Below are 25687 nucleotides of genomic sequence, written 5' to 3'. Positions count from 1 at the left end.
TAGCTAAAAGTTTTATATAAATAGTTTTACCAAAAGACAACTTCATATAAATGTGTTCTCATATGATTTGTTTTCTGAAAGGATTCAAACAGATTTCCAGATGCTGGATTTTTGTATTTTGGGGTGGTTTTTTTTTTTTTATTCGTTATTCTAAATCAGAGACTCAAATACCTCAAGAAGTCATCTAGCCTGCCTGATTAAGGCAATCAATACACTATGATTAGTATCACTCTACTGATGACTGGAGAGATCTGCCTATTATCACACAACTGGGAAATGGTCAGAACAGGACAGTTTAATTCTGCTGTTTCAAAACCTATACATATCAAGATCCTACAATTTGCTCTAATAATTGTCTTTACTCCAAGAAACAAATATGAACTATTAGCCTTTTATCTGGTTTATAAGGTGAACTACTGGTGAAATGAACACAAAATTAAACTGATAACAGCTAAACTGCAAATGGAAATGTTTAGCAGAAGTCCCGTCTTCTTTATAAATTTTGACCTGCAAATATAACCCAGGAAAATTGAACCTGGAATAAATTGCAGCATCAAAGAAAAGTAAAAAGTCTGATAAGGACAAGAATTGGTCACTGAATCAAATCTTTGTCATAAAATTTACCTCCCAAAAGAACTGGTTCTGTTGACAATCATTTACTACAATAAAATTAGGAGGAAAAAACTTAGAAACAGTTTAGGTAGATTACATGAAAACCTTATGGAATTAAATTCACTAAATTGATTCACTTTGAAAAATACTTTTCTGAAGAGAATTTATCAATACTGATTGAATTCTGATGAGCATAATTCCATATTTATTAAAATGATATTGTTGCAAACAAATAACCAAAAATTAAATTGTCCCACATCCCCCAGAGCCCTCATCTACTACATCCCCATGCAGTGCTTTCTCAAAACATACCTCACCTCTCAAACAGCGAAACTAAGCCTTCTCATATAATGCCAGGAAATACAGTTTGCAATATCTCTGCCATTGGAATGACATTTACATTTTTCAAAAAGAGTCAGCTTAGAAATTATCCTATTATTGCTGAACATAGTTATTATTAGTACTTCAAATCTCCTCACGTGGTACTAACTTCGTCTTCATCTATAATCCTCATTTTTATACCTTTGATATCAAATGATGGGTTAAACACAAGACTGAGTCTTAAGTAGATTATTATCCACATTGACTATCCTATCTCAATAGTAACTCATTTTTGCTCAAAACAGTGGTTACAACATATTGGTTTTACTCACTAACTCAGTATAGATGTTTACATCGTCATCATATTCTCCCTGTTTTGGATAATAATTGTGATACTCGTACAAAGTGGCCCTCATTATTTGTGTTCAACTCTAAAATCCTTTTATTGCATCTTGCTAAAATAAGCCTGAACACAAGCATTTTAATAAACCATGCACCATCAATATGTTTTCCATTTTAAAGTAGGAGATGTTCTTATTAATTATTAATATCAAAACATAAAATCAATTTGACTATATTGGAAAGAAAGCTTACCAGAGTGGATCAGCCATTGTAGCCTCATCAAAAAAGAAAAGGTACAGGCCAAAAAGCCCAACCACCAAAGAATGGCATGTAGATACTACCCTGAAATGAAACAAAATATAAAGATTTTAGGTTCTTTGCAAGAAACTGTAATTCTAGCGAGACATTTAACATTTTGAAGAAGTTAAATCTGGAAGCATTTAAATATAGGAATGGAGTACATCTAAGAGTATGATATAAAATTGCCATTTAGAAATCCAAGGGCTATGACTTTACTTTGGAATTAATAACGAGAAGGATGCCCAGGTCTACAATTTCCCGCAAAAAAATTGTGGAATCACTTATTGGTTAAATATTCCAAAGCAGGAGTGCCAGGGTAGCTCAGTCAGTTGGCATCAGACTCTTGATTTCAGCCTAGGTCTTGATCTCAGGGTCATAAGTTCAAACCCTGTGATGGGCTCCGCATTGGGTGTGGAGCCTACTAAGAGAGAAAGGGGGAGGAGGGGGGGGAGGGAGAGAGAGAGAGAGAGAGGGAGCAGAGCCTATCTAATGATGAGGTTGACAAAATTTTGTACAGAGAGCACCTGGTAAGTCCACTACCCTGCAACCTGCTCCAAGCCCCAACCCTAACAACATCACTGCAGCAGTAGTTTCCTGTTCCAAACAGTTAGGAATAATTTCTAAATCTACTGACCTTCACCAATTCTATATTCTTGAATCGGAATTCGAATGGATCGTGAAATGAAAATTTATTGCCTTGGAGATTTCAGTGTTAAATGCACATTCACATGCACTGCTGCACTTGATTCCTATAACCAATCCATGAGAAAGCTAGAATAGCTATTATTAGTCTCTTTTTATTATTATGAAACCAATTCTAAGTAGAAAAATTGAGGACCATGAATTTATACAGAAAATCTATTTTTAAAAGAAACACTTGAGTGAAACCAAAATGTTCACGAGATCCGGGCTGAATTTTCTTTTATAGAAGGAATAAGGTTTAGATGAAAAACATCAGTTTCTACGAACATATCTTGCTAATAATTTAATGATTCAACCAACACCCAAGCTCTAGGATACACTACACTTAAAGAAGTGTACATAGGATACAGTATATTTATTCACACAATGAAAAAGTTTACAACTAATTAAGTTTCTTTTTTCTTCATTAGAATAAAGGATAAAAGGAACAGCAAAATTTTCTCTCTAGAAATTAATGGGATATCATAAATTTCTGTCTAAAATATGACCCCAAATCTTTAACACTGACACATATCAACTAATATGAAGCTTGATATTAGAAAGTCTTATTGTAACTTGAAAAATCAATATGCTTGATGTAATAGTGTAGGTCTAAATAGATATACCATGTTACATCATATTTAAAATGCTCAAATATCCTAATTATTTATTTTTTTTAAAGATTTTATTTATTTATTCATAGAGACAGAGAGACAGACAGAGAGAGAGAGAGAGGCAGAGGGAGAAGCAGGCTCCATGCAGGGAGCCTGATGTGGGACTCGATCCCGGGTCTCCAGGATCACACCCCAGGGTGCAGGCGGCACCAAACTGCTGCACCACCCGGGCTGCCCCATCCTCACTAATTTAAAGGCATTGACAAAGAATACTTTGTAACACCAAAAGATCATTTCGAAGTGTGAATAAACCAATTTATCTGGTTTACAAGTCTGGAAATTTCATGCCAAAGGTATCTATACAAATACAGCAGTTTAAGGATGTAAGTTCCTTTGCGGCAAACAAAACTCTCCATCTAAATAATCATACAATCAGCTTTCTATTGCCATTCAAAAATTCTATGACACCAGAAAGCACAACCTCTCACTAACTTATTTTAGTGTTTAATAAACTTACACCAGAAAGTTTCCCCTTGGAAAAATGCAAACATTTTGTTCCTGATACTCAACCCTCAAATTCCCTTTTGTGTTGAAATGTTACATGATAAGTGGGAAGAATTACAAGCCCTAGCTGATGGAAATGGTATTAATTCATGAGAGAAAAGTTAAATCTTATTTGGATCAAATAAGCTCCTACTGTAATGAGCAGGAAAAAAAAAAACCCTATGTTTACATACTCCTCTGCATTAAAAGTCTATGCATTCAGAAACTTCTGTTTAGCAAACATTTCACAATCTATTCTTTATTTTTTTTCTTTATTTTTTTTTTACAATCTATTCTTTAAAATCAGACTCTTGGCAAAGCAAAATGTAGGTTCTCACAGTCTAAAATGAAACACCAAGATGCCCAAAAGAAAATACTTTTTTTTTCCCAAAGGGGTTAAAAATAAATGTTTGTGCTAATAAAAAGACAGGGAAATAATGGAAATAATGACCATTGTAGAACAGCAATTTAAAGTTACTGATTAGATCATTTGCAATTGGTAGGAGTATTGCCAACAGAAATTATAAAGCTCAAACAGACAAGAGTTAAAAATTAGAGAAGCGGATTTTAAAATTAGGAGTATTTCGACACAATAGGACTTTCCATACCATAGGAAAAGAAGTGTATATAAGAAAATGTTTTTTAATTATAAGATATAAATAATACCTCTATAAGTATGTTTTTTTCTGAAAAAGCAACAATTAAATACAGCAATTTATCACTTAAACTGTCATCTCTCAGGTGTGAATTTTCTAGTGAGTTGTTTTTCCTCCTGTCCTTTTTTCTTCTGTAGGGCTTAGACCGCTCATTATTCAGAGATTCTTTCCTGATTATTAGTAAGAATTACGTGGGTTGTGTTGATCTGGGTGTTTCAAGACTGGAAGCTGATTTCAAGACCCATATATTTACTTTACTCAAAAAACAGTCAATCTTTTTTCTTTCTTTACATTCTACCTCACAGTTTCAGTCTCATGTAAACCAAGCTGGAGTGGAAACAAGAGAACATTTGAAAGACAAAGAGAGAACACCATTTGAATAGGGTAACGTATCTTCTGTAATCCCAGACTCCTTTTTCAAATAGGAACTCAGTTTCCCAAATGGTGATTCTGCACACCACAGAATGGCAGTGATTAGACTGAATAATGCAAAGCATTTTTCAATTTCATTTCATTTTCATCTTTCCCTCTATCTCTCTGTACTATCCCTATTTCGTGGGCTCCCTGCTCTCCAAGATTCAGTTGCCCTTACCTACCCTAACCATGGTGAAAAGGAAATGAAAATAGCTCAAAATTTATTCTCAGAAAATTGGTCTCCCATCCCACTCCTCAACCCTTCCTTCTCTTTCCCTATTCTACCTATCTCCATGTTAGAAAGGGTTTTTGAAAATAATGGTTAGTATCTTTTGTATCCCGCTTGTGCAAAACATCTTTGTGCTATTAAGACAAAAAAACACATACTTATTTTTCAAAACTACACAGAGAAATAGTTTTCATTTTTTGGGTAAAAAGAGCTATAGCATGTATGAACTGGACAAATCAGTTAAGGTACAAAAGGAAACAACTGCGGTCTTATTCACAGTCTTAAGTTATAAGAGTGGATACCTACAAACCAATTTGGCTCAAATAGAGGGGATTTCCAGTCAAATATGACCATTCTCAAAAAAATACTTAGACTTTGGCAGAAGTTAATTCTAAAAGGAAATTTCGATGAAAAATAATTATAGCAAGTTTAGAGACCTGCTGAATTTATTTTATAGTTAGCATTAACTTCAAGTAAACAACAAATATACTGATAGCTGCTCCAATTCACCGTAGTTTGCAAATACTTAGTGATGTGTGGGTGAAATGTTCTCAAGCACATGAAGCAGTCATCAGAGTCATTTTGTGTTTGAAATGTTGTGTGAAAGGTTAACGAGTTGCACACACAAAATATCCATAAGCCAACTAATTAAAACTCTGCAGATTTCTATACCCTAAACAAGTACTACTCATTTTCCTTTTTTTTGGGGGGGGGAGGGTCTTAAATAAAATCTAAAAAGTGTATTTTACTTTAACAAAAGAATAGATTCTGGTGGGCTGAATTATAATAAAAAGTTCATTAAAAGAGAGACAGGTATGTTAACCATTTACCACACTCTTTGGTGTACAGCATTTAACTGCCTTCAGTCTGGCTAAACCAGACAACACTATATATAGGCTACTCACAGCCCCAGCCAACAGTAACTTCTGTGATCACTTCCAGAGAGCATGTGTTTGTTATCATAAACGTTTCAGAGAATGTAAAACAGGACTCTTCTGAAGTCAGCTGGAATCTACTTAAATGTTCCCACGCTTCCCCAGAAACTTCAATTTTTCCTAACATCTTTCAATAGAAGAATTTTTAGAATTTTCTTGTATGAGATCTATCTACTTACTTTCCTTTTCCTCCTAAGGTCAGATAAAAAAATCTGACCTTAAATTTTGTTAGATCTTAAATGAACAATTTTTTGGAAATATTTTAGATAATTTTATTTCATAAAACTAACTTTCAAAAATCAGTTACATTTTCATATGCTTTACCTGGAGTTCCATTCAATCTTCTTCTCAAAGCTGAGACTAACAAAACCTGGAGAAACTTTTGCTGAAAACCAGAAACTTATAAAGTAGAAAAGAAGCTGAAAGGTGAAAAAGCTGGTAAAAACAGTGCTGGAGACCACTTTGGTGTTGGTGTCCATATTTCTTCAAGCTGTTAAGAAAAAAAAGATAGCTGTCAGTTGCTTTAAATTGCTCATAATAAATCTAATTTTATTTTAAAAGAGTTATGTGCTTACATTTTTAATATTTTAACTTGCACAAATACCAGAATACAAGGAAACTAAAAGACTTTTAAGTCTTTATCAGCTATTTGTCACGTATTTTGTATTTATATTTAAAGAAAAGGGAAAATTATCTTAAATATCTCACTCTTGTCAATTTTAGAAGGCAAATTTGACAGTATGATTTCCAAAATTATCTCAGTCTTAGAGTTTAAGAGGCATTTCAAGTACTATAACTGAAGGTATTCTTTTAGTAATATTTTTAATTAAACTTAGGAAGAATCACCTGATTTCTCTATGCCTCAACTTCCTCATCTATATGAGTTCATTAGATAATTTCTAAGAAACAATTAGGCCAAGAATCCTAATAAAACCAAGATTATCTGCAACAGCAAAACAAAAATAATTATATTATAAAAATTGTACAGTGAGACAAATGACATTTAAAACAAAATTAAAATGTTAAGAAGAATACTATCTTAGAAAAAAGAACTATACCACTGTTGCTGCTTAAATTAGAATTTAACTTATAAGAAGTATTCTGCAATCACACACATCTTTGAACCAAAAATAGCCCATGGCTTTTTATCTCTAAGATTTTTATAAAAGAACTTCAGGTTTTAATGGTAGAGTTAGTAGAAAGAATAGTAATATGCATATATACACATTCAAAGTATGTTTTCCATCTCACTGAACTGAACTGTATTTGGATCCTAAAAATCTTCGGAACATTCAGACCAAAAGAAAGACACTAAAGCATTTGCTCATATTCAGCAAATACAGCATTTCTAGAAATGGCTCCATCTTTGAGAGAGCTGACCCTCAAATGAAAAGGAAATGAATCAATACATATTTCCAGCTGCCTCATGTGAAGAAATAAAGTCACCTACTGAAGCCAATTCACTAGAGAAAAGCCAAGTCATTGACTGTACTAGCAATAACCCCACTTCATTCCCTTCCAACCAGGACCTCATAATAAGAATCAGGCTCCCACAGGGCCCCTTCTGACAGAACTCATGTGTCTGTAATGAGTTCTTTCCCCATTCTTTCTTTCTGATGTGTGTGCTCAGTAAAAATATTGATATTACAATTCTTCTCCCTGAGATTCCATTAACCTTATTGTTCATTTACTTTTTTTACAATTCAACATGTGTTTTAGGGTATTAAAATTTTAATTTGTGATCTTTTAACCTAGGTTTAATATTAACCAAATAACACATAAAAGTTTTGTACATAAATTAAACATCATTATAATTCACTAAGTGAGATGTAATAGGGAAAATGGTTTTCTAAGATTAAAGTAAATGGGGATCTGGAGGCCAGGTGGGCAGATAAATATTAAAAAATGAAACCAGTAACCAGAAAAGAGTGGAGAGTTTAAGCTTCATTGTGAGGATAGCTTGCCCTGAAGGATTCTGTATGTTCCCTGTTAGTCCTGGTGGGTGGCTGGACATAAGCTACTCATTTACTTTTGTTAAAATTCAACTATATAATGAGCATTTGTTTCATTAATGATTTCTTTTTTTTTTTCAAGATGCAACTTTTTTTTTTTTTTAAGATTTATTTATTTATTCAGAGAGAAAGAAAGAGAGGCAGAGAGGCAGAGAGAGAAGCAGGCTCCATGCAGGGAGCCAGACGTGGGACTCAATCTCAGGTCTCCAGGATCACACCCCAGGCCGCAGGTGGTGCTAAACCGCTGCACCACTGGGGCTGCTCTCATTAATGATTTCTAAAGTTATATTATAAAACATAGTAGGTATCACACAATATTATCCATTTTATGAACTATTACCCAGCATGTTAACAAAAAAATACTTGAACAACTCACCATTAAAGACATTCCTCATTCCTACTGGAAGAACAAACATTATTAAAATGTCTATCCTACCCAAAGCAATCTGCACATTTCATGCAATCCCTATCAAAATACCACCAGTATTTTTCACAGAGCTAGAACAAATAATCCTAAAATGTGTATGGAACCACAAAAGACCCCAAATTCCCAAAGCAACCCTCAAAAAGAAAAGCAAAGCTGGAGGCATCACAATTCCAGACTTCAACTTATATTACAAAGCTGTAGTCATCAAGACAATATGGTACTGACACAAAAACAGACACATAGATCAGTGAAACATAACAGAAAACCCAGAAATGGACCCACAACTATATGGTCAACTAATCTTCAATGAAGCAGGAAATAATATCCAATGGAAAAAGGACAGTTTCTTCAACAAATGGTGTTGGGAAAACTGGACAGCAACATGCAGAACAATGAAACTGGACCACTTTCTTACACCATACACAAAAATAAATTCAAAATGGACAAAAGACCTAAATGTGAGATAGGAAACCATCAAAATCCTAGAGAACACAGGCAGCACTCTCTTTGATTTGGCTATAGCAACTTCTTACTAGACACATTGCCAGAGGCAAGGGAAACAAAAGCAATAATGAACTACTCAGACTTCATTGAGATAAAAAGCTTCTGCACAGTGAAGGAAACAATCAACAAAACTAAAAGGCAGCCTATGGAATGGGAGAACATATTTGCAAGTGACTTATATGATAAAAGGTTATTATCCAAAATCTATAAAGAACTTACCAAAACAACACCCCAAAAACAACCCATTTAAGAAATGGGCAGACATAAATAGACATTTTTCCAAAGAAGTCATACAGATGGCTAACAGACACATAAAAAGATGCTCAACATCAGTAAGCATCAAGGAAATACAAATCAAAATCATGAGATACCACCTCATCCCTATCAAAATTAACTGATAACTAAAATTAACAGCACAAGAAACAATAGATGTTGGTGAGGATGCAGAGAAAGGGGAACCCTCTTACACTACTAATGGGAATGCAGACTGGGGCAGCCACTCTGGAAAACAGTATGGAGGTTCCTCAAAAAGTTAAAAATAGAATTATGCCATGATCCAGCAATTGCACTACTGAGGATTAACCCAAAGAATACAAAAATACTGATTCAGAGGGGCACATGCACCCTGATATTTATAGCAGCATTATCAACAATAGCCAAATTATGGAAAGAGTCTAAACATCCATTGACTAATGTATGGATAAAAAAGAGGTGTTATACCATTTGCTTCAACGTGGATGGAACTGGAGGGTATTATGCTGAGTGAAGTAAGTCAATCAGAGAAGGACAAACAGTGTATGTTCTCATTCATTTGGGGAATATAAATAATAGTGAAAGGGAATATAAGGGAAGGGAGAAGAAATGTGTGGGAAATATCAGAAAGGGAGACAGAACATAAAGACTCCTAATTCTGGGAAATGAACTAGGGGTGGTGGAAGGGGAGGAGGGCAGGGGGGTGGGGGTGAATGGGTAACGGGCACTGAGGGGGACACTTGACGGGATGAGCACTGGGTGTTATTCTGTATGTTGGTAAATTGAACACCAATAAAAACTAATGTATTAAAAAAAAGAGGTGTTATAGACACAACCCCCCCCACACACACACACAATGGAATATTACTCAGGCATCAAAGGAATGAAATCTTGCCATTTGTAATGATGTGGTTGGAGCTATACTGTAGGATATTAAGCAAAATAAGTCAGTCAGAGAAAGACAAATACCATATGATTTCACTCATATATAGAATTTAGGAAACAAAACAATTAACACACGGGAAGGGAAAAGAAAGAGAGGGAAGCAAACCATAAGAGACTTTTTTTTAAAAAAAGATTTTATTTATTTGAGAGAGAGAACACAAGCAAGGAGAAGGGCAGAAGGAGAAGTAGGCTCCCTGCTGAGCAGGGAACCCAATGCAGAGCTCAATGTGGAGCTCATTCCCAGGATCCTGAGATCATGACCTGAGCCAAAGGCAGATGCTAACCAACTGAGCCACCTAGGCATCCCACCATAAGAGACTCTTAACGATAGAGAACAAACTCTGGGTTGATGGAGGGAAGTAGATGAAGAAGGACTAAATGGTGATGTACTTGTGATGCACACTGGGTGTTATCTGTAAGGGATGAAACACTAAATTCTACTCCTGAAACCAGTATTACACTATATGCTAAACTAGAATTTAAATAATAATTTAGAAGGAAAAAAAAGAAATTCCTCATTCCTAAAAGGCTACTTTTTGTTAAGTCTGGCTTATTTTTTATTTTTAACAGGTTCACTTTCACTTAACTGGGGTCTTTAGGGTACATGTTGAGTCTCCCTTTGCAAAAATGTTTCATTTAAAACTAAAGAGCTCCATATAGTCAGTGGAGCTGTGGCTTCTATTAAAGGCTCAACAGACAGAAGCTAATTAAATTGTTCTACTCCCAGCTTTGTTTCTTATTAAGCAGCTGCTTGCTTCATCAGTCATGCCAAATCAAGGACAAATCCAATGATTTTTTACAAATTTCCCCAGAAAATCAAGGCTTCCGGTAGAAAGCAAAGTGCCCCTTTCAGTCGTTGAATCAGACAAGAAAAGGGGGAAAATGGACAATGCTTATTACTGACCTAGATTAAGAATCTTGGAGGGGCACCTGGGTGGCTCAGTGGTTGAGCATCTGCCTTTGGCTCAGGTCATATGATCTGAAATAGACTTAAGAAATAACTCCTGCTATCCCATAAGGTTCTCTCTTGGTCTCTTATATGTAACATTTTTTACAGATATTTATATGGTACTCAATCTGCATATAATGCAGAGCTGGGAAAGATAGCTAATATAATGGGTTAACAGAATTAGTTTCTAAGTTATCTTCATAAGCTGAAATAGTGAATCCTAATCAGAAAGAAAAAGTATAATAGGAATACATTTTTTAAAGGCAATACCTAAGTACAAGATTTAGTATAATAGCTACATAACACACACACACACACACACAGTGGAAGCCTTAGCATTTTAAGTTACACAAATCAATGAGAGATAATGTAATGAAGATACGAAAAAAAAAAGTTCAGGCTCATTTATAGTCAGCATAAAAGTATACCTTTGGATCAAGACACTTATTCTCACTTTACTCTGAATTAATCACATATCATTGGGAACAAGATTACTTAGAAAAGACTCAAGAGCATTCTGCAAACATCTTCGGTGTCATGCGGAAAAGTGAAAGAAGGAACTGATTCTGCATTACTCAAAATGGCACAAATGGGCAAAAATTACAGGGAGGGAAGAGTTCAGCTTAATTTAAGGAAGAACCTTCTAACAATTTAGAAGTGCCCAAGTATCCATCACGGAGGTGGTAAAAGGACCTCAAGGAGGTGGACCTGAGGCTTTGAGAGCACTCTCAAAGATTCTCTAATTCTAGGACTAAACTGAACTTTGGTATCTAAAAAAAAAAAAAAAAAAAAAAAAAAAATTTGGGGATGTCTGGGTGGCTCAGTCAGTTAAGCACCTGCCTTGAGCTCAGGTCATGATTTCAGGGTTCTGGGATGTAGTTCCTGCATTGGGTTCCCTGCTCAACACGGAGCCTGCTTCTCCCTCCCCCCTCCCTCTGCTACTCCCCTTGCTTGTGCTTTCTGTCAAATAAACAAAACCTTTTAAAAATAGACAATTTTTCATTAAACACTATGTAAACTTCTCAACAGTCTATCATTTAGGTTTTTAAAAGTCAAAATTACATATGTAGGAAAATATTAAGTACATATAACTCAGTGGGGAACACACAGAGTTAGTTGCGGTCTTGAGGTTGAACTTCATTCCACCGCTTGCTGTGTGACTCAGGACAGATTACTAAATTTGTCTTACCTGAACTTCAGTTCCCTGTAAAATGGGGATAATACTACTAGCTTGGCATGGTTGTCATGAGGCATGAATCATACGTATGTTGGACACTTAGAACAGTATGTGACATACGGTGCACATTCAGTTATGTTTCTGCTTTCACCACTATCCGTCCCCAGCAGCAAGAGGGTATGCAATTTCTGGGTCTGTCACCACGCCAGCCAAGGGCAACAAGACCACTGTCTGGCCACTAGCCCTTAGGCCCCTAACCCCTCCCAGTTGGCATTAGTCAACAACACTCTCACATGCAGGCAGACCCCATTGCAGATATCTATCTGCAGAGACCACGTGACTCTCCCTATCATGCTCCTGAGTTTCTCCCAGGTAGCCACCTGACCCAGCCCCTCACTGTTCACCTCCCAAAGCCTCCCACTAGGCCCCCCATTGGGCTGCTGCTCCATGCCCAGGGAACAGATCTCTGTCCTTGGCCTCTCCTCTGTGAGCTCTGAAAACCACCCTCCCCCACCCCTCCAGTCCCCTCAGGTCATCGCTGCCTGGTCTCCCACACTTCAGAATCAGGAGGTGGCCCCATGTCCTCTTTACTCCTCATGGTCTCCTTTGGGCCCGACTCCTCCTGTCCCCTGCTGCCCAGAAACACCCAGCATGCTTTGCTCCTGCTATTTAGTGATGCCACCTCTCCCTCTCCTCACTGGTATTGTATATTCCAACCTCTTGTATGTTTTCTCCCAGTCAGAGACTTTGGTCCCAGTTCCCCAATCTCCTCAAGTCCTATTATCACCCTGAGTGACTTCTCACTACGTAGAAGGTGTAGCCTTCCTTAACAGCCCTGTCCTTCTTTCTTCATCAGAACTGGCACCTCTTCCATGCCACCTCAACCACTCATGGACCTTTATCATTCCTGACTCACTGTTTTCCTGCCTCCACAATAACATTTCAAGTATTCCCCTGTTGACCTTTTGTCAAGTGTGCTCAGTATTACAACATTTTTGAGTCCACTGACTTCTTGGCTTGTTCCCAACCCACCAGCCCTTTCCTGTGTTTTACTTCCCTCTTTCATCAGCTTAGATCCTAGAGCCTATCATTTTAGTAATACTCTTACTAGCACCCTACATTCCTATTCCACTGCCAAGAGCTGGCAAAGCTCCAACCCCAGAACTGCTCAACTATTTACTCAGCAATGAGCCCTAAACAATCAGAGCTCTGTTGGGAAGTGCCACACACCAGAAGGGATTGGGGCTGGTGAGTGAAAAATGGCAGAGGGATTAGACAGCCCTCAACACTGGCTGCACTCCCATCACACTGCCCTGGCCGACCCATCCTCTCACACACCACCATTCATTTTCCAAATCATCCCTACTTTTCAAACCTCTAGCCATGCACCCCCATTCTCAACAGATAACCCCCATCCGACCTCATAAAAGAACAGAAGCTAACATAAGAAAACGCAGTCACCAACTACCTGCATCTTCACCCATCTGTCCTTCCATCCCAGGACAACCTCTCCAACCCATGCACTCTGGAACCATCCTTTCTGGTTGCCCTGGGAATCTTCTGCTCCCCGTGATCCTTTATTCTCTGCAACTAGATTTTTCTACTGGCATTTAAACAGGCTCAAGTTCTCAGTAGAAACAAAAATCAACAAATCTACCACTTCTTTAATCTGATAGTTTTCTCTCTTGTCTTCTCTCCCCCTCCCCCCACTCCCTTGAAAGACAAAGTTCTAGAAAGGTGTATCCATACTACCATATCTCATCTCTCTTGCTCTTTAGCCCACTCCATTCTTGTCCCCACCTTCATCACTCCCCTGAAATGGCTATCACTACGTCAACAATGACTCCTAACATGGCCTTCGTGTTACCTGAACTCTCAGAAATGTCAGACACTATTGACCACTTTCTCCTTGTAATACTTCCTTCCCTGTGCTTCTCTAACACCTTACTTCATCTTCTGTCCAGTCACTAAATAAGAGAATTCCCTAAGGCTCAATCAGATCCTCTTCTCTCTACTTGCTTCCTATGTGATTTCACCTATATCTGTGACATCAGTAACCACTTACATGCAGAACAATCTCAAGTTGAAATATCCCTCCCAGACCCTTTGAGCTCCTGATGTATACAGCCCACTGCCTACTTGTCAGTACCACATAAGATTTCAAAGGCATCTGAAACCAAGCTCATGACTTGACCCCTAAACTTAGTCTTCTAGGCTCTTCATTTCAGTGAATCTGTATATCCAGATTTGACAGACAGAGCCTAGGAGCCATCCTTAATAACTTGCTTTCTGGACCTTCCTATTATGCCCCATAATCCAATCCAACAAGTCTATGGGTTTCATTTCTCAAAGAGCTTTCAAAAATATCCATTTTTCTCTAGCTATGATCATCATTTTTCTAGACTATCCGTAAACCGGCAGACTATCTCCAAACAAACTGGAGGACTCCAGGGGAATCTTCACTCAAAGCTGCCCTTGATTATGTCACATCCTCACCTACCCCCAACTTAAAACCTACAATGGTTTCCAAGTGCTCTTACGAGTACCCTACTTTCTCTAGCCTCAACTGGCACTTGCCCTCACTTGCTACACTCCAGCTAGTGTGACCTTTCTGTTCCTTAAAGATGCCACATTCTCTGCCTTTAAAAGGCCTTTGCAGAACCTATCCCCACCCCCCACTCTGCCTCCCACTCCCAGGTTAACTCTCATACTTCTTCAGCTCTCAAGTCAACCCTCACTTCCTCAGAGAGGCCTTCCCCAAGCTCCAGCACCAGGTCAGTCTTCTCTGCTCTCATAGTCATAGTGCCAAGTTCTTCCCCTTTACAGCTGCAATTTTGAAAAGATTTTATTTATTCATGGGGGACACACACACAGAAAGAGAGAGGGGGGGGCAGAGGGAGAAGCAGACTCCATGCAGGGAGCCTGATGTGGGACTTGATCCTGGGTCTCCAGGATCACACCCTGGGCCAAAGGTGGCGCTAAACTGCTGAGCCACCCAGGCTGCCCTACAGCTGCAATTTAAAAAAACTATTTTTTTTTTTAGTATACTAACATGCAGTGTTGTATTAGTTTTGGGCATACAACATAATAATTCAGTAAGTCTATATGTTAGAAACACTCACAAGTGTAGCTCCCATCTGTCACCACACAACACTATTACAATACCATTATAGACTTTATATATATATATATATATATATCTCCATCCCAATGCTGTGCCTTTTATTCCTGTGACTTATTCATTCCATAACTGAAAGCCCATATCTCCTTCTCCCCTTCACTCATTTTGCCCACCTCACACCCCTCCCCTCTGGCAACCATCAGTTTGTTCTCTGTATTTATAAGTCTGATTCTTTTTTTTTTTTTTTGCTTGTTTATTAATCTGATTTTTAGATTCCACATGAGTGAGACCACATAGTCTTTGTCTTTGTCAGTTATAGCTACAATTTAAATCAATGTCTCCTTCCCCTAGTGAAATGTGAACCCCATGAAGGTGGGAAACATGAACTTGTTTCCCCTTGCCACTGCATCCCCATACCTAACACAGGCCTGCCACATACAGGCCTGTGCTCATACATGTGTATTAAATAAAAATGATTAATAACAGGCATTCATATCCTTACATGGGCTTTCCATTCTGCTAATACCTCATCAACAACAGGTCTCTCATTTTACAGTATAGTCAGAATATTTGGAAAAAAAAAAAGAATATTCTAAATTGACAACCCCCGTATTACAGCATGAAAACATATTTACCTCAAAAGGATCCTCACCTTGAATGTCCAAGAGTAAAGAGCACCAACGAAATATTATAAAGTAAACTATTACTGAATATGTGTTTTAGTCCATTTGTATTGCTCTAACAAAATACCACAGACCGGGTGACTTACAGACCGGGTGACTTATAAACATCAGAAATTTATTGTTGCCCACAGTTCTGGAGGCTGGAAGTCTGAGATTTCAACATATGAATTTTTAGGGTGGGGGACAGACAGACATTTAGAATATAGCAGTAACATAAATGGTTTCTCTATCCCAAACTCCTTATAAAAAATGGTATGTGTTCAAAGGTTTCATAATAATTATAATCTGCATTGTATTTTCATTCTCTTATCAACGACAGAAGTACTTACTTCTTGATTTAGCTATGTCACTAGGCCTAACATGTTAAAGTGTTTTAAAAGTTTCTATTTGCAAACTGTAAGCTATTCAGAAATGAACACAGGTCTACAGAAGCTATTTGCCAAACCAAAAAAAAACCCTATCAAAAAAAGGCATACTTGCACCTCACCCAATCATTCTCAGTTTTGTTTGCATTTTCATATAGGTGGTACACTGCAATTATCTATCTAAATGCTTGTGAAATGTCAGTAATTAACCGGAGACAATAAACCCCCCTCAGTAAAGAATAACTATCACACTACACACTCTTATCTTTTTACTCATGTAAAAACCATTAAACATCTAATCAAATACATACAAAGGTCTCAATTAACTACAGTTATAGGTTTTGGGTTTTATTGGCATTACTGTTATTTTAATTCTACATTGAAAGCTATATGAGAAAAGGAAAATTATGTGCAGAAAACATTCCACCTGTTCTCCTTTTCTGAGCATCAAGTTCAAGAACCATTAGCAATAGTGTGAAAGTCTACGGGAAGCCAGCTACATAAAAGCCAACCTAACTTCCATAATCCTCCAGCTCCTTAACCCCCTCTGAGAATTCCTGCTGTTTCAAGAAATAATTTCTCTCCTTGGTTTCCTACAGCACTTAATCAGGCCTCCCTTCTATTACAGGTATTTTTAATTAGGATTTTAATAAAACATTCATTCTTATTTTCCTAGCTTACATTTACTTACACTTTTTACATGTTCTGGCTATTAACTTGAAAATAAATAAAATGAAATCTAATACAGTTAACCTATATTGTATCAACTTTTTAAGTCTTGTCTTATTCACATTTTTTTATTTCCTTTTGCACTTACTCTCTGATATGGGATTTGTCTTTATTTTTTTTCCTAAAGATTTGATTTATTCAAGAGAGATACAGAGAGACAGGCAGAGACACAGGCAGAGGGAGAAGCAGGCTCCCCACAGGGAGCCCAGTGCAGGACTCAATCCTAGGACCCCATGATTATAACCTGAGCCGAAGACAGACACTCAACCAACCACCCAGGCACCCTGGGGATTTATTTTTATAATGCCTAACAAGAAGTGTGGCTGTAGGAGAGTGACAGGAAAAGGCTGCCTTCCCCAGCTCGCCCTACTGCTCTGCTAGTTCCTGATTCCCAATCCACTGAAGAATTCTCACCTTAGAAATTCAGTCCATTTTCTAGGGCCTTAAGGCTCAGAGTAAAGATTACATTTTATTTAATTAGTAAACATTTCCTAGCATCTAACCCCACTTAAAATTTTTATAAAGAAGTTTTTGTTTTGCAAACCTAAGAGATCCAATGACAGCCACTGGATTTTGGATAAACCAGAATGTCTTAAGCTAGCAGACAATAGTAATTGGGAGATTGCACAAATATAGCACTTGACACAAATAATAAGGGGGTTAGAAGCATGTACAATTAGAGGGCCCATCCTTAAGAAACTCAAGATTTCAAGTACAACAGTCCCCAAGCCTTAGAAGAGGTTAGTGTAAGAGCAGCCCAACAGCTAAAGCAGGGACCAGGTGGCACTGTGTCACCTGGGGGACTTGGGAAGAGGACTGATGTTCTGCAGCCAACTTCTACACAACATCCAATGTCCTTATTTCCCTGCAATTCTCTTCCTGGAAGGGAGCCTCTTGGCTTGGGACATCTCTTGGCTTTCTGCCAACACTGTGAAATCAAGGAAAAGCTGGACAGAGCAAGATTTTGCCAAATATGTTTTGTTCCTCTTCTAAAGGAATCACTGCCAAGCCAGCTGGGAAATCAGAACCTAAGGAAACAGGGAGGTCCCCTTCTCACCCAAATTGTCAATCGGATTACCCCTGAGAGAGTCCTTGGGATGCAGAGAAGTGGCTGAGGCAGGACAAAGCCCGCCTATCTTCCATTTTCTCTCTTTTTGCCTACTCCCCACAGGAGCCATAAAAAGTACTAATGGGGTAAAGGAGCTGAAGAACAATTTAGCAAAATTCTCTCACCTGTTGAGTCTTAAAATATATTCCATTCAATTCAAGAGAGACCTAAAATCAAATCCTACTCCCAGAGGCCATGGGCAAGAAAAATATAACCTTTCTGACTTGCAAGTCCTATGGAAAGGGATAAGAATGCAAACATTGCAAGACTGTTGTCTGGTTTGAGTGAGATGGATTAAGTACATCAAGCACAGTGTTTGGCACATGTAGCCACTTGTGATAATTCCTTGGCAGTGTGACATCACCACTCCTGTCACCCATGAATCTGAGCTGGCCTTGCCCCCTGATGACAAACAATGAGTAGAAGAGAGGCTGTGAGGATCCCAGGGCCTCAGTAAGCCTCAAAGCACCTCTTAGAGCATCTGCCTTTTGCTCTCTTGAGCAGTGCTCTAAACTTGCCACATAAAGAAACTGGTCTAGTCTACTGGAGCATGAGAGACCATCTGCAGAACTGAGACACCCCGCTGACAGACAGCACTCAATACAAGCCACCTGCGCCACACTGGTAAGCCTCCTCCGATCTGCCAGCCCAGTGGACCCTCCAGCTGAATGCAGCCATATATATATGAGCCTATAACCAGCAGAGTAACTGCCCAGCCACCCACAGAATCATGAGAAAGAATAAATCACTGTTTTAAGCCACTGGGTTTGGGGGTGGTTATTCAGGAGTACATCAAAACACCACTCAATAAAGGATAGCACCTGTTATCACCACCTTTTCCTAAGCAAGAAATGTTACACCCATGTCTCAAATGGTACCAAGTCACAGAGGGATAGAATATTCAGGATTTAAAGCAGTGTGATCATTTCCCCCTCCTTTTAACCTATGGCCTAGGGGCCCTGCAGCTTGTCTACATCTCTGATCTGATTGGGGGATATGGTGGCTTAAATAAGAAGCCAGAGTTTTTAAACTCTCTAGGTGGCCTTTCATGTTGTTCCCTAAAGGCCACTTAAAACCCTACCAAGGTACGTTGAGAGTGGTTTCTCTTCTCTTCTGACATCTTCCCATCTTCCCGTAAGATTGCCTTTGCCCAACGGCACTGTTTCCCAATAAACAGGATATTCACCAGCCTCATGACATCTAGTTTGACACTTGACAGGCAGCCAAAAAAATCTGAACACAGTGACATGTTTCCCTGAACCATTTCTCAGGCCATGAGGTGATGTACAAAACAATCACATGTAGCTTTGGATGACCTCAAGGTTAACATTTACTACAATCTCATGTTTAAATTCAGGCTAAGTCCTATATAAGTACCTTAGCTTAACCCACAGGCTGGGTAATAAAGAACTGTTCTGGGACAATATTCTGAGTTAAGACTTGAGTGAATGTGATCATGGAAGCATAGACTCAAGGTTCATGAGACTTGAACTTTCCCAGCTTCACAAAACAAGGTCACACTGTACTGACCTGTAGATCTTGGAGTCCCGCTAACACTCTCACATGCTACAACTTAGTAATAACTGAGAGCTGGAACACGCTCTCGAGATTTCTTGGAATAGTGACCCTGAGCCCTTCTCAGTGTGAACATGTACCATCCTTCCTACACGGACCAACTACAGATTTGTGCATGTATGTTTTTAAGAGGAAAATATTTCATTCATTGCTATAGTTCTGATACATTAATGCTATTTATTTTTTATTTTTTTTTAATTTTTTTATTTATTTATGACAGGCACACAGTGAGAGAGAGAGAGAGAGAGAGAGAGGCAGAGACACAGGCAGAGGGAGAAGCAGGCTCCATGCACCAGGAGCCCGACGTGGGATTCGATCCCGGGTCTCCAGGATCGCGCCCTGGGCCAAAGGCAGGCGCTAAACCGCTGCGCCACCCAGGGATCCCACATTAATGCTATTTAAACATCCTCACTTCTTAGAGGTGGCTGAAATAGATGATGGAAGATTGAGGAGTGCACCCATCATGATAAGTGCAGGGTGGTGTATGGAAGTGCTGAATCACTATATTGTACACCTGAAACTAATATTACACCGTATGTTAACTGGAATTCAAATAAAAACTTTAAAAATAAATAAGTAAACACCGTCACTTCTTGCTGTGTAAGTTGCAAGCCTAGAAATCCTGGGCAAGTGGGTTCTACTCATAATATTCTACAAAAATTATATAATCTGTACTACCTTATAGGAAAAAATTGCCTGAGAACAATACCAGATTGCTGTTTTAATCTGTCCTCTTAAAGCTCTCTCTGGATTAAGCCCATGATCTTACCTCTCACTCTAATGGCCCTTCACTGAGGAGTGCCAAGGCATGATAACAGTAAGGAACATGGTATGAAATGGCATCACAAGGCAAGGTCACTAGGTTTTACTGTACAACACTGGGGATGTTGTTGGGAATCCTGGCCATCGCAAATGCAATGTTTTCTGGCTGAAAATCCAAAGGGGAAATTTCTCTCACCTCCTAGAATCAGGAATAGATGGATTTCTCCAATTTGATTTCTCTTCTAGAAACCTCGAACCTTGTTGTGGACTGTTTACCTCTCCTCTTAGGCTGCTGGAAAGTTTACAGACAAAACTTCAGAGTACACTAACCTCCCTCATAACTCCATCTTATTTTCCTTTGGTTTATTTTTCACTCTCATCTGAAATTTACTGCATCTTGTCCTATCATATGCATCTTTGTAAACCATCCCGAATCACTTTTGGAATAAGGATGGGTATAAATAAAACTAAAGATATTATAACCAGTGTGTATGCCTAATTCCCCTATGCCAGATGGTGAGTTCTTGTAAGGAAGGGCTGTGCACTGCCCCACTATGAAATCCTTATAGTGTCTAGTGCTTTTACCCCTGAATGAATATTTGGGGAATTAAATGTACAGAATATATACATTTTGATACCACTGTGTTAAATGAATTACAAAATAAGCAGTATACCAATGATTTTATCTTTTATCCTTAAAACAGGAATGTGTCAATGGATGCATGTACAAGGGTGTCTACAACAGCATTAGAAACAACTCTCAGGGGATCCCTGGGTGGCGCAGCGGTTTGGCGTCTGCCTTTGGCTCAGGGCGCGATCCTGGAGACCCGGGATCGAATCCCATATTGGGCTCCCGGTGCATGGAGCCTGCTTCTCCCTCTGCCTGTGTCTCTGCCCCTCTCTCTCTCTCTCTCTCTCTCTCTCTCTCTCTGTGAATATCATAAATAAATAAATTTAAAAAAAATTAAAAAAAAAAAAAGAAACAACTCTCAGGGCCAATGATAGGGAAATGATTAAATATACTGCAGCCACACTAGCAAAGGTTATACAGACATTTAAATAAACAAGATGATACAGAAAGGCATTCATTCACCTATCACACACTATAGGGTGAAAAAAAAAAGCAGGCAGTAAAATAATACATTTTTCATAAATACCTGAGTATTTTGGCATTTATAGAGAAGAAAGGCTATACCCCCAAACTGCTAACTGGCTGTATTCAGGAGTGAAATCAGGGGAAATTGGAGCTGGAGAAAGGGGAAGAAGTGAACTGTCATTCTCTTCTGTATTGATTATTTTCATGGTTTTTGTTATTTGTAACAAGCAAGTTTCACTTTTGTAATTAAAAAAAAACACTAAAGAAAACATTTAGCGACTTGAGGTTATAAAGCATTCTCGAATCCTCAAATTGTCTAATGTCTCAAGGGTTTGGTTGGGAGATACTAAGCTGGGATACTCCAAACAAGCTGCCTTTGCTCCCAGGCTCTGCCTTCCTTATGGGCAACTTGGCCTCCTACCTTTAGAGCCTTTATCTTGCCCTGGATTCCTCCACAAAGCAGGTAAGAAATTGGTCTGTTTAGTGACATTCATACAGGTTTTTAAAATACGAAAAGGCAAAAGAATCTTTCTCAGTCAGAACACAGCTATAGTCTTTGCAAGTCCTGAAAATAGCACATAATAAATTATAAAAAATTTAAATTCTTAATTGTCTCAATGTTTTCACATGTACTAGAGCAAAACATGTTAATTGAACAAGACTAGTTTGGGGAACTATGTCCCTAAAACGTTAATGCTTTGTAAACAGGGAAGGTTTAATTGTTCTGATTTTTCCACGAGATGAAAATTCCTTCTTCCCTCATTCCACTAGGTAAATACATATCAAATAGGGAGAAGTTTTCTATGCCTTCAAAGTGTACTTTTGAAAGGTTTTTGTAAGCCTATTTGGAGAAAACTAAATTAACTTGACCAAGACAGATTTTCCATGTCCCCAAAATGTAAAAATTAAATCAAAACCAATGTATAAACCCATCAGTGAATGGTTATTTCTAGGTTGGCCATGGCAGGATACGGTGGACACCAGCACAGCACAGGCCAGGATCCCCACACGGGATTCTATGGGAACAGTCAGGCGGACGCCAGCAAGTCCAGAGCTCAGAGATTACATCAGAGAAAGCACTAGATCTATACCAGACAGCTGAGGAGAAGGAATGTGAAACGCTGAAAACATATCACCTAAGGAAAGAAAATCAAACAAAGCAAGGATGGGTCAAAGGGAGGATCTAACGAGTTCAGAATGCGTATGACACAGGCAAGCAAGTACACAAGCACCTCCAGTGAACTCTGACACCTGTGCATGCGGCCTTCCACCCTTTGTGGTACTTGCCCTACTGGTGAGGGTGCCAGGTGTAGGAGTCAGGTGTTTGTTGTTAGGAAAAGGCAATCAAAGGCACACAGATAAACTCTGTCCTTGATTATCAAACCCCAGGACCCAGTTACTGGAAATTAGCTTACGGATGCTGCATGCTGCCTCACCTATTTCTCCAAGCTTATTTGGCTATCCCAAAGACTATGAATAAGGATTCCAGTTTGACTGTAGATCTTGAAACAGACATCTAAGGAAGCTTTGATAATCTAACCCCTTTACACAAGGTAATGAGAAGATTTTTCCGATTCTCTGTAAGGCAGCTAATTTCCTAGTGAGTTTCATCAGCACATGGGATTTTGAAATAACACATCTCATCCACTTTTGTAAGAACTTCTCAAAGCTGAAAGGGGAGTTATGAGCCCCTCTGGTCCCTATCCAGCTGATGAAAGTGGACATGGCCTAAATCCACCAGGCAATTTGTTCTGGATCCATTTGTCCTCTTAACCTACAGAAAAAAAATCTGCCCTAAACCCTAAAGATCCAAGTTTACTCCTTCCACGCTTCCTTTTCCCTCAAAACCAACTATTTTGCTTTGATGTGGATAGAACCAGTAGGAAGTTCCCCTCTGCACCTGTCCATCCAGCTGCCTTCACTAATATGAGTCCTGCTATGAGACACCAGATGAGTTCCCACACTTCCTCCTGTCTCCACCAACAGAGGTCTAGATTTCCCTATCAATTCTATGCTCCCCTCGAGCATCTCCAACCCCAATGCAACCTGCTTATCCAAACATTAGGCAAACATCTCTAAGCAGTGGACTCTGATCCACTAATGGATAATGAGTTTTTCAGAACACTGAATAGGAACAGAAAGCATAGAAAGAGAAACAGAAAACAGAATGCTATGCAGGGTAAGGGTATGTATCATTTCATGAAACTGGTTTCAGACTCACATACACTTACTTACATCCTGGGTCTTGGTCCAAAAACCCATTTTGTACTGTGTTGTAATCCGAAAACTCTGAAACACTGCTTTAGACAGCCTTTATCCCTGTAGTCAGACTACCCCCTTGCTATCCATCCCACTGCTCGACAAACTCCCTTCCCTCATGCTAGCTCAAGTTCTGAACAGACTTCCAGCTGTCTTCTTCACCCGCTGTTTTCACAAACCTTGGCCTTTTACAATGATTCACAAGCTCCTTCTCATGTATCCAAAGGATCGCCTTCTCCTTGAACAGACCAATGTTCTGAGGAAAAAAAAAAAAACAAAAAACAAAACAAAACTCCCTTGCTATTCCTGCCTTCTTTTCAGGTCTGGGATCTGCTTGCAGAACATCCAACTGTCTCACTATGAATAACAAACCTCGGAGCAGTAGGACTCCATTTCTTTGTGTGCTACCTTTCATCTCCAACAAGATAAAAAAAAAAAAAAAGAAAAAAGAAAGAAACACCACCAAAGTCACTCTCAATACCTTAGGTTTTCTTACAAAATTAACCTCACTTTCCTGATGTAATGTGTTCTCAGGTGTAATACATTGAGTGCCTGAGACCAATGCCAGGTGAATATAGCTCATCTCCAGTGGTGAGTTAAAGTCTGGTCCCCATCCTTGAGAACAGATGGTTACTCCACCTCCATACTGCCATCTTCCTCTTGCAAGGCAAATGGAAGGAGGGGAAGCACAGCAAGGTGGCTCTCCCTGTGTGGTGGCATCCTTTCCTCTCTCAAGGACGAGGGCACAAGCTGTCCAGCACAACTCCACCACTCCCCGCCCCTGCCTTTCCTTGTCCAACTGCCCACAATTCTCCCCAAGACCATTCATTCATTATCTCCCTCCATAGGAAAACTAGTTTTGTGTATCTTCCTGTATACTGTTCAGTTTACTTTTTTCAGCCAAAATGACTACCCTGCTTTTTAACCTTCCAAGAGATATCAAAGCCAATATGTAGGACATGGAACACTAAGTTGAGAAGAAGGGGACAAGGAGACACTGAGGTCTGAAGGTTTCTTATGAAACCTGCTCAGTTTCCTCTCATACTTGGAATGCCAGCTCTGCCGGTGGAACATAAACCTAGGGTAGTCCCCTTGCAGAGCACTAGGGGAGGAAAGAGCTGCACTTGACTCAGAAGGGCAAGAAACTTGCTCAGAGGGAAAGAGAAAGGGAAGTAACACCTAGGGCACTTTCCAGAATTTGCCAGGAAGTTCCATCGCTGGTCCCTTTCTGTAACCCATCCCCTTTCTCACTTCTGAGTTGGGAACCTGGGGGCTCCTTCACTACCTCTCTGGTTGCCGGACTACCAGGCAGGCCCTCCATTCCCCCACCCCACACCCAACCACACCAAGTCCTCCTCCCTAGTCCTTTGGTGGGAATGCTCTTCATCAGCACTCAGTCAGGCCTCTGTTTACCTTGGTAAACAAATGAATCTCTCTCCATTGGTGATTTCAGAGAAGGAAGGACAAGATAGGCCGACTCTTGTGTCCATACTCCAGGGTGTATTGAGAAGACCCAGCTTCTTCCGGGTAGCTTCAGCCCTTGACCCCCACCATTCCTAGGCACCTCCAAGTACTCAGATTTAGCTTGGAAGAGCCATTTTTCCTTCCCGTAAAGAGGCTTACAGTTAAAGTGATAGGAACAGAAAGCTCATCGTGTACACAATTACGACCGGCTGAGCAGCTGGATGCCAGATGTCCAGCTCTAGACAGGTGAAATTTGTACAAGATCACACAGTAAGGATTCCAACACTGGAGGGGGGTATTGTGGCAAAAGGAGTCGCAGGGGTAGGAGGAAAAGATGCGCTCTGTAAATATATTCTCTGGGTCATCTGATGGCATTGGGGGGGGGGTGGAGTAAGTCAACTAACGTCCACTGTTCCTGGAGCCATTCTTTCTAATTTCCTAGCATTGCAGGAGTCCACTTGTCTAATTTAGTTTCATCCCTACAATTAAATGAAACGATTAACAAGGGAAAAAAACCCTCTACTTCACACTTAGAAGGGAATGGAGGTTTTCGGTCATATTACCTCAACTGGCTACATAAAGATGAAGCTGCATCCCAACCTACCCCATTGC

General features: G+C 39.2%; 1 protein-coding gene across 5 annotated transcripts in view; it reads right to left on the bottom strand.

Annotated features, from left to right (window-relative positions):
- TLCD4 (TLC domain containing 4) overlaps positions 1–25687 on the bottom strand; it is a 103222-nt gene that overhangs the window by 42428 nt on the left and 35107 nt on the right. For 4 of the 5 annotated variants that reach the window (XM_055341404.1, XM_055341407.1, XM_055341403.1 and 1 more), the window contains 2 exons: positions 5972–6137; positions 1528–1617 (listed from right to left, as the gene is read on the bottom strand). In XM_055341404.1, the coding sequence (XP_055197379.1) occupies positions 1528–1617; positions 5972–6126 (245 nt within the window). In that variant the 5' untranslated portion in view covers positions 6127–6137. Of the gene's footprint in view, positions 1–1527; positions 1618–5971; positions 6138–6493; positions 6591–25687 lie in introns of all 5 variants that reach the window. The other variant, XM_055341405.1, reaches the window with a different exon arrangement.

The sequence above is a fragment of the Nyctereutes procyonoides genome, unplaced genomic scaffold (assembly GCF_905146905.1).
Source record: "Nyctereutes procyonoides isolate TBG_1078 unplaced genomic scaffold, NYPRO_anot_genome, whole genome shotgun sequence".
In the NCBI taxonomy this organism is placed as follows: domain Eukaryota; kingdom Metazoa; phylum Chordata; class Mammalia; order Carnivora; family Canidae; genus Nyctereutes; species Nyctereutes procyonoides.
The sequence above is the reverse complement of the archived record's forward strand: the minus strand, read 5'-3'. Positions and strand labels throughout refer to the sequence as shown.